The sequence below is a fragment of the Hyposmocoma kahamanoa genome, unplaced genomic scaffold (genome assembly GCF_003589595.1).
Source record: "Hyposmocoma kahamanoa isolate Upper Pololo Valley unplaced genomic scaffold, ASM358959v1 63, whole genome shotgun sequence".
NCBI classification, from domain to species: domain Eukaryota; kingdom Metazoa; phylum Arthropoda; class Insecta; order Lepidoptera; family Cosmopterigidae; genus Hyposmocoma; species Hyposmocoma kahamanoa.
Window position 1 is genome coordinate 4,924,458 of NW_020653851.1, and position 9,812 is coordinate 4,934,269.

Here is a 9,812-nt window from a genome sequence, read left to right on the forward strand (position 1 = left end):
AAAAGAGAGGGTTTAAGTTAGCAGACTACGCCTTAACTCTTATCTTTCGGTACTCAGCAAGTTTTGATTATAGTGACCCTCCCTACCGACTCTTAAGGTATACGAGAAGGGCACTATATATAGCCTATGCAAGCACAGGGACCTTCTCAGGTAGGTACTGACTTAGGTCAGAAATCAGTCTATTTGACATACTTCATCCGGTTCTCAAAAGGCTTGTGTGAGCTGTCTGGGGTGCAATTGGCAGCGCTCTCTCTATTTTCCCATATAGGTGTAGGAAGAATAATAGGTTGCTGGTGATGTCCGCACATTTTAATTGTGAGTGAACATTGAGTTGTGAGAAGCTGGTTTGTTGCTATGCTAGCATATTGCCAAGCAGTAATATGACCATTACTACGTTCCTGTTTGGAAGGGTAAGGGTGCTGGTGGAATTACAGGCACATGAGACTTGTCAACTAACGTCTCGAATGACGGGCATAGTGGCAGTGCCCCTAAGATTTTTGCGATTTAATGCTCTGAGTAGCACTGCAACTGCTATGGATAGTCGTATTGCGTGGTATCATAAAATAAATTAGGTTTTGTGTAAGATATAAGTTTGGCGAGTCACATGCAGCTCATGCAGCTCTGTTGAGTACGGCTGCATTAGGCAAAGAAAACATCGCTGCATTGGAAATATCTAAAATATAACAACAGTATACGAGTCCAACAATTTCACGCTCTGTGATTACGAGCGCATTTCACGTTGCATTCAGTTCCATAAAATGTCATGTTATTCCGATTAACATTAATAATTGACAAGAGAAAACTATAATTATTTTAGAGTAGATATTGTAGCAAGAAAATAAAACATAAAGTAATTGAAAATGAATTATGTGTCTGTACTTGTACGGACACTTTCAGATGTGTACCTACCTATACTTACAAATAAAATTGCCTAATGACGGAATTTTAGGAGGAATTAATTCTTGCACTAAAGTGAATGTGTATCGGGTACGTATTTTAGAAGTACATGTAAATAAAAAGAAACCCAATAATGTACCTTCACCCGCAGATTGATACATTCTAAAATGAAACCCATGATTGTAGTACTAGAGACGTATACATCCACGTATAGATAAGTGTAAATAATGGCAAAATTTTAAGAGGGATTAATTCTTGCACTAAAGAGAATGTGTATTAAAGAATTGACTAAGCACTTTTCGTCATCTTTTATGATGGGCACAGTCCGAGAATGGAATTCTCTGCCTGCTTCTGTGTTTCCGAAAATATACAAACCGAATATTTTTAAGATGCGACTGAATAGGCATCTTCTGGGCGAGCTTGTTCCTTCGTAGATTCTATCTTTACTCCAGGTCTAGATAGTGGTCAAGAGCAAGTCGAGTTTCTTTAAAAAATGAAAGTATTGGGTATATACTGAAAAAAAAAAAAGGTATTTTTGGATTTTTAATAACATGCATTATAGAACGCATGTTTAGTCTACTACATCTACTACAGTAATTTTTAAATAAATTAACCGCGTTATGTACCTTTACCTATGGACTGACACAATTTAAAATAAAACTATTGCGCGTCTCTAATGAGACACTAGTAGGTGTGGAGATCTACTTACAGATAAAATTAAATTATAACGGAATTTTAAGAGGTATTAATTGTTCTAAAGTGAATGTGTAGTGAGTATATACTTCAAAAAAAGTATATACTCACTACTATGTTTTAATTTTTAATGACATTATTTTTAATAAAAGTAACCGTAATGTATTTTGACCCACTTACTGATAAAACTTTGAAATGAAACTGTTCAATCCTTGCATAGATAGAAGTACCTGGCGGAATTTTAAAGGAATTACTCTTTTCTTGCTTAGGGTTTTCAATAAATGAGAATAAGTATACAGTACATACACCAAAAGTGCATGTATCTCGAAGATTTACCATAATGTACCTTTACCCGCGAACTGACACATATTTCTGGTGCAAAATTTGTTGTAGTCTAATTTCGTGAACCGGCTTAGTCGAATGGTACTCTGAAGTTCAGCCTGTCGCGTGTCATTTGAAATAACTGTACATTAAGAAAACCCTGAACTTAAGAAATTGAAGCGTATTTTTTGTCGTACTTTAATAGAACAAACGTTTTTGTTATTATGGCAGCACTCTTCGAAGTTTTTTTTAATCATATCAAGCGACAGGTTGTACAAGTCGTGCGCCTGGTAGTAAACGACACTTCTATCCATGACAGTTGCGATATCACTCAGAGTTTTAAAAATATCTGAGGGTTACTGCCACTGCGCCCGTCAGTCTGAGCCTGACACATAAGTTGACAAGTCCCATGAACATGTAATTTCACCAGCACCCTTGCCCTTCAAAACCGGAACACAGTAATCATTTGTGCTTGGCGGCAGCTAGTTTCATTACAAATAAGTTTTACGTAGATTCGACAATAATAATATATGTATATGTTTTCATAATAACGTTCATCCAATTAATTAACTTGGTTATGATAGTGATTAGTCCGTACACTGGGTTACAGATAAGACAACATAAAAAGCACTTTGTTGAAAAATGTACTGTCTGTCATTCAAATTTGATTTGTGGAGTGTAATATTTTTTTCCTTAACCAAAAGCGTGTCAGCTATTTTATATAAGTTAAAATTAGGTCAGTCAGTCACAACGATACCGACAGTGGGCTTCAACGTAGAGACCGTCACGTATAAAAACGTCAAATTCAACGTCTGGGACGTTGGGGGACAGGACAAAATACGACCACTATGGAGGCATTACTACACAGGTAATTAAGATTTTTTTATATAATATCGTGATACTTTATTTTTGAGGGTACCTACTCATATAGGTAATATTACCTGCTTAAACACCATCATTTTAGTTTACAATAATAAATATTGCCCGTATGTACAATGACATAAAACCGGTTTATCTTGAATGTAATAGTAGTAATCCTCCCTTTATAGGTAAGTATTTACATAATACGACATCTCTAGGTAATTTGTGATTCGACCAACATCTTTATAAAGCTTGTTATTTATTTTCTTTGTCATAATCGTGCAATTTCCACGCGATTGGCTCGGTAATAGTATGCGCAAATTATCTTTCTTTCGAAGAAATATTTATACAGACTGTAAAAAAATAAGTCTGACATTTTAACGAGAAGAATTTGACCATGATACCGAACGATTTTCCCTTGTTACAAAATAAAATCTAATTAGCTTATGTGTTTTATATGGGAAACAAGAAAAGAAATTCGTAATCAGCGAACGTTCCTTGCTGTTCGAAAGTAGCGCTATGCTATGAAATTTCCAAGTGTATTTTTTTGCAATATTCTGTAGACTCGATATCGACCTTAAGAAAATATTAGTGTACTGCGATGTCCAACATCATTAACGCTCGTTCCCAACAACGTTAACGAATTACTTACCTAAATAAAGTACCGGCACAAATCTGACCACCAATCGCGACTGGCTGGTCTTATCTTCTGCAATCCTGAGCGTTTGAGGAAGTGACCCTTAAAGTGCTACCTAGTATGTCCGCGTCAGATTATTTCTGAGTGGACGTTGTGCCTAATTACTCATGTAGGTCACTCGATGTCGAGGAAACAAACCGTTTTTATTATTATTAGAGACTACAGAAGGTGGTCTGTTATTTATGGGAATTATTGACACATTTTCAACTTCTTCACTACCAATTGCTTTCAGGCACCCAAGGCCTCATATTTGTTGTCGACTGCGCGGACAGAGATCGCATCGACGAGGCTCGCCAGGAGCTGCATCGGATTATCAACGATCGGGAGATGCGCGACGCTATCATACTCATCTTCGCCAACAAGCAGGACTTGCCAGACGGTACACTCAAATTTCTTATCTCAAAATAATATAAAACTTACTCCCCTAACATAAATGCGCTTTTCATTGAGTAGTCAGTCAATATCATTGCCTGACGTCATCGAATGTTAAATTGTACAACATCGGATATGCTCTGACCGAATGCGCACAATTCGTCTCGGTATTTGCTCTTAAGAACGTGTCCGGTGTATTTTCTATTTAATGAAACTGAATGTCTATTCCAAATTGAATTTTTGTATTACCTACTGTAGTATTATACCTTATCGATGGCTTACTTTCTCAAACTCGTATCTTATAAAGAGTGATTATTCAGAATATGGCAAAACTTTCTATTTATTTTAAATTTCTTATCAAGGGTGTTATTTAAGAATACCTATGGAAAAGCCAGTGTGTGAACACGAAGGAAATGTAATGTGAAATCAGCCTGCAATACTATATATACAGCGTATATACAATCCATTTTTTGTATTTCAGTAACTTTGTGTTTTAAGATACGACTTTGAGAAAGTAAGGCGACGTTATAGCACTTTGGGTATGTCCTTGTGTGCATTGAAAAGTTGGAAAAGTTTAAATACATTTAGATCTAGATAATAAAAACATCAATGGTTTAAAATGCCGCTGCTGTCATAGATTGTTTAACCGAAGTGGCTACCTTTACTCGATTGCCTTCAAATATTATGAGTCTACAATATTCATAAGTAGGCGTGGAAGTTGCTGAAACAAAACCTAGTCTATACATAGAATACTTGGCTTTCTATGACTATAACATACAATATTATCAATGAATTTATAGTATGGTTCTGACACGCAACCGAAAAAATCAGTACATAGTGGTAAAACGGCCGACCTCAAAAGTCATTCATCCCCTAGTTTCCCACCCTTAGAGGTGGAATATTTTCTTCAAATTTAAAGGGACCACAACTGAGGTACCCTCTTTCCAAGAAAAAAAGAATCATCAAAATCGGTTCACAAATGCTGGAGTTATTGCGTAATGTACATTAAAAAAACAACGTGCAGTCGAATTGAGAACCAACTCCTTTTTTGAAGTCGGTTAAAAATTCCGTTACAGGCGTGTCAAAGCGTGGATAATTGAACACAAATTTCATGCCTTTAAGGTAGACTTGACAAAAACAAAATATTTTTTTTTATCGTACTTCGTGCTCAATTTTGCACGAAGTAAAACTCCTATAACGTTTGACTCATATGGACCCTGATTTTAACCGACACAGTGAGTGTTCCCCTCCCGTGATTTCCGACATGTGGCACCCTCAATAATAAACACTTGAAGAAACTTAAAAATATATATATTTATAAACGATAACGTACGTGTCACCAGACAAATATGTTATTTGGATAGTGCAAATATAACTAAATGAATAATAATGAATGTAATAATGTGCTAGACGCCACTTCTAGTAATTTAATTGTAGAGCTGTATTCTATTCGAGAATAGCTGTATCTCGCGCTTTATGTCGCTCTCATGTTCAAGACGCGTTCCCATTATGTCGTGACGACACATAGTCGTGCAGTTTAAAGTGTCATATCTTGTATATTTAAATGAAGTTGTTCATACATAGAACAACACGATTAACTGTCGTTCACGACTTTTTTGACGTTACAACGACAGACTGTCGTGACAATGGGAAGAACTTGAACGACAGTCGTCTGACGTTAAATAAATTGTCACGATATAAAGTGTGGCGACAGACAATCGGAGCTTCAAACGATTCTGTCGTACAAATGACAAGGCGGCTGCCGTGAACTGACAAATTGTCTACACGAACTCGTGGGAACAGCTAGACACGTCCTTCAACGATAAAATTAACGTCCATGACGTAGTCATGGTCATGACAGATAGTCGTGATATGGGAACAGGGTAGACGTGACAGTCCAACGATAAATAAAACATTACGATATAATGGGAACGCGCTCTAAGGCGCACCCTGTTGTGTTAGCCCTACTAGTCTCAAACTAAGTCAATTCCCTATACTCTGAGCACTACCTAGAACACCCAACCAGAACAGAACCAAGGAATTATGGATGGAAAAGTAAAATATGGAAAAGTTTATTTTCCTAATTAATCCTACAGCGAATCGAACTCAATCCTCTCGCAATGCAAACCATCGTGCCATTGACGTCGTCAGACGTCAGAATACTACTTGGTATGTAAAACGACATACATTTTTTTTAAATAATGTCCAGTGACGGGACGAACGAGTCGTGCGCCTGATCGTAAGCTACACGCTTGTCCATAACAGTTGCAATGCCACTCAGATCTGTAAATCGCAAAGATCTGAGGGGCACTGCCACTGCGCCCGTCACCCTGAGATATAAGTTGACAAGTCCCACGTACCTTTAATTTCAATGGTTAAGGGTGCTGGCGACCCTTAACCTTGAAAACCGGAACGGAGTAATACTTGTCGGCAGAAATAGGTAAGGTGGCAGTACTTCCCTGGACGAACTCTCGCAACGAGCTTTACTGCCGCTAAAAGTGGCGCAAGCCAAAATAGTCTTACTATGCAGCTGTTTAGTAAGACTATATGAGCTATTTTGGCTCTACTACACCTCTATAACTACAACTATTCAGACTATTCAGAATGTGCTAAAATTTTGTTGTCAAAAACACCAAGTTTTTTATTGATTAAATTAAACAAGTGAGAACGTGGACCGGTGTACAATTCATCAGCTTTTGACGTTAGATGTGTCCCGATGAATTTTGTTCATTTTGAGATAGGCCGCTGTTCTAGAATGTCATCGATATAAGTTTTATCTAATACGTTATTTTTTAAATCTATTTCATCAGTTTCCCGAAAATATTAAGTTAAGAATTTCGTCGCTTTATTATTGGGGTTGCGATATTGACAGAAGGGACCGGTCCCCTCCAGCGTCCCACAGGTTACTTCGTCCCCTTTATCACAAGACGACATAACTTACAACTTTGGCAACAAAAAGTTGCTTATGGAGTTCGATTCAGGATTTATGTTCTATGTTGGTGATTTCGTTTAATGTACCTAGGCGTTCTATGAGACACTATCACCCTATAGCAGTTCCGATGGGGAGATTAATTATAGACAAAATAGTTTTCTATGTAGAGCTAGCAAGGGCTTGGATAGTGTGCTGAGCAATCGTGACCTGGATGTTGATATATTCAATTGTAATGTTTATTTTCTTTTTTTTTATAATACTAAATGACAGGACAAACAAGTTGCGCGTCTGGTGGTAAGCGACACGCCTATCTATAACAGTAGCAGTGCCACTAAGAGCTTTAAGTCGCAAAGATCTTAATGGGCACTGCCACTGTGCCCGTCACCCTGAAACATAAGTTGAGAAGTCCCATGTACCTGTAATTTCACCAGCACCCTTACCCTTCTAAACTGGAACGTAGTAATGCTCACATTACTGCTTGGCAGCAGTATTTTCCAGAACGAATTCTTTTACAAAGATCTCTACAGCTATTATGATGCGCTAAAGCGCAAACTCACGGATATTCTATTTAATTTGATTGAATAATCTATGATTAGCGCAGGTGTTGGGTTTTATGTAAGTGCATGTTGTATAAGAAATATTGTTTATTGTTCTTTTGTTTAATGCTCGTGTTTGATTTGTATGAAACTATAGGTGAAAACCTGTCATTGGCTGTATGTTTCTTTTCCTGCTTTTATTCAATGTTTGAAGCTTTTGGTTTTCCATGAATAAATACATAAATAAAATTGTATACATAGTGAGTTTCTGTAATTGGCTTTTGTACTGCTTAAACACATTTGTCAAATAAGTATAAGAATGCTGTTGAAACTTTGTTCATTGAATTAAATAAAATAAAATAAATAAATGTGATATAAATAATTCGTTTTCAGGAATTTTTGAGTTTGTTCGATCTTTGTATTAATACTAATAACAAATAGTGGAGTATTGTTACAAAAAATATGTATAAGATAAAGTTGTTACTCGTCATGCATACACGTCTAACGATTTAGAGATACACAGTTTCCCTAACGATTTTCATACCTTAGCGTTCTAAAGCTACACGGTGTTTCTGCGCAGCTGTATTTTCATTAAAAATTAAATAAAAAAAAGAAATATATCAATTTATAAAATATCATCAAAATTTTTTTTTATAAAAATGCATAAAAAATATATACTTATTTTATAAAAAGTTCCAAAAAAAATTGTTTTACCACAGTCGTTACATTACACACGTATATGCGTCCGTAGGAGGCGTGACGGGTTTTACGTGATTTTTTTTAATATCTTCTACTTAAATTTAAAGTTAACATATTGCTCTTATTATCTTCAGCGATGAAACCACACGAAATACAAGAGAAGTTGGGATTGACGCGCATCAGGGACCGCAACTGGTACGTGCAACCCTCGTGTGCGACGACAGGCGACGGGCTCTACGAGGGCCTCACGTGGCTTACGAGCAACCACAAATTATGAGCTGCGGAGTAGGCGGCAAGCGTCCACAGCCGCCTGCATTTGCCACGGTAAAATGCTACCATATTTATATTCTCTACAGGTAAAATGATACTTGTGTAATTTTACTATGCGCTTTGCTAAAAAATAATGCTAAAAAGACTATACAGGGTGGAAATTTAAGGCGGTTCAGCAAGGACGGCAACCTTAACCGCCAAAAGTAAACGGTCCTAGAACCTCACCATGAATTTTGAAGAAATGACACAATCATTAATCCGCGAGATAAAAGTAAACTTTTACGAAACTTTTCATGGCATCTTGGGTCATTTTCAAGTTACTTTTATCTACCTGATTTCGGTGGCAGTTTTTATTATTGAAATATATTATTGTGAAATAATAATATTTCAGGTTACTTAACTCGATAATAATATTTAAACAATAAAAATTGCAAATTGAAATTAGGTGTAGAAAACTAACTAACCAACTAAGGTAGGAGTACTAGAAATATCAGCGATCTAAAAAAATATTACTATTCTTTCAAAATCTGTAAATGCGAATTGAAATATCTTCAAATTTCATGGTCAGCCTTCTAGGATCATTTCCCTGTATAGCTACAGACGGTATAGGTAGGCTCTTGCTGACCCGTTTCAAATTTCCACTTTGTATTCAATTTCTGTATTACCAATGCAAGTCATATAATAAATATTAAAATCAAATTTTAACAGTAAATTTTATCTTTGATTCTGATATCAATTAGTTTTATTTAAAACTAGTACAGGCTCTAGAATTCAACGTTATTTTAAAATGTTCCTTGTTTCCTTAATTTCAAGATACCATGCAATTGTCTTGACTCAATAAAGATTTATTCTTGTTATTATATAAAAAATTCCGAAAACAAATGTTTTGAAATTAATAACTTGATCCTCCGGGCTCTACGGGTTTGATCCTTAGTAATCTAATTCTCCGTCTACCTCATTCAATATCATAAATGCATCTTTAACTGCTTCCATGGCCGTACGGTTACCATGCCGGACTGCCACGCAGAGGTCCCAGGTTCGATTCCCGGGCCGGTGAAATATTTGTATGACCTACATTTATTTCTCCCGTGAGTTTGGGTGTAATTTGTGGTTGTCTATGTGTGTGTTCATGGCACCCGCGACACAGGGTTTCCCTAGTGCGGGGCTATGTTGAGTGTGTGCGTGTGTGCCTTAATATATTTAAAACGTTATAACAAATTATTTATTGGGTATATAATCTTTCCAGGTGAGGATATCGATGCCATTTAAGTTAAGTAAGCTGCGAGTGCCGTCGGATCTTGTAATTCCATTGTGAACCAGTGTCAATACAGTTGAACTGAACAGTGTACGGTGCAGGGAAAAAAACTGTCCGAGACGAAAGGACTCCACAATAATTAGTTAGCAAAAATCGAGTGAACAACCTATTGTCACATAACAAATCAATTATTCCATTATTTAATTAATTATTAAAAAGAAACTAGAAGTTTGTTGTATTGAGATATTTGATTATTTTTTATGTTATTTAAAACGAAAG

At 36.3% G+C, this 9,812-nt stretch overlaps 1 protein-coding gene across 2 annotated transcripts in view; it reads left to right on the forward strand.

The window, feature by feature from the left end:
• Positions 1-9,812, forward strand: part of LOC113229905 (ADP-ribosylation factor 6) — a 56,449-nt gene extending 46,637 nt beyond the window's left edge. The window contains exons 3-6 of one of the 2 annotated variants that reach the window (XR_003310448.1): positions 2,624-2,779; positions 3,702-3,848; positions 8,143-8,364; positions 9,525-9,812. Coding sequence is in view for 1 of the 2 variants with exons in the window: in XM_026463597.1 (XP_026319382.1) it covers positions 2,624-2,779; positions 3,702-3,848; positions 8,143-8,285 (446 nt within the window). In the remaining variant the exon portion in view is untranslated. The remainder of the gene's footprint in view (positions 1-2,623; positions 2,780-3,701; positions 3,849-8,142; positions 8,365-9,524) is intronic. The other variant, XM_026463597.1, reaches the window with a different exon arrangement.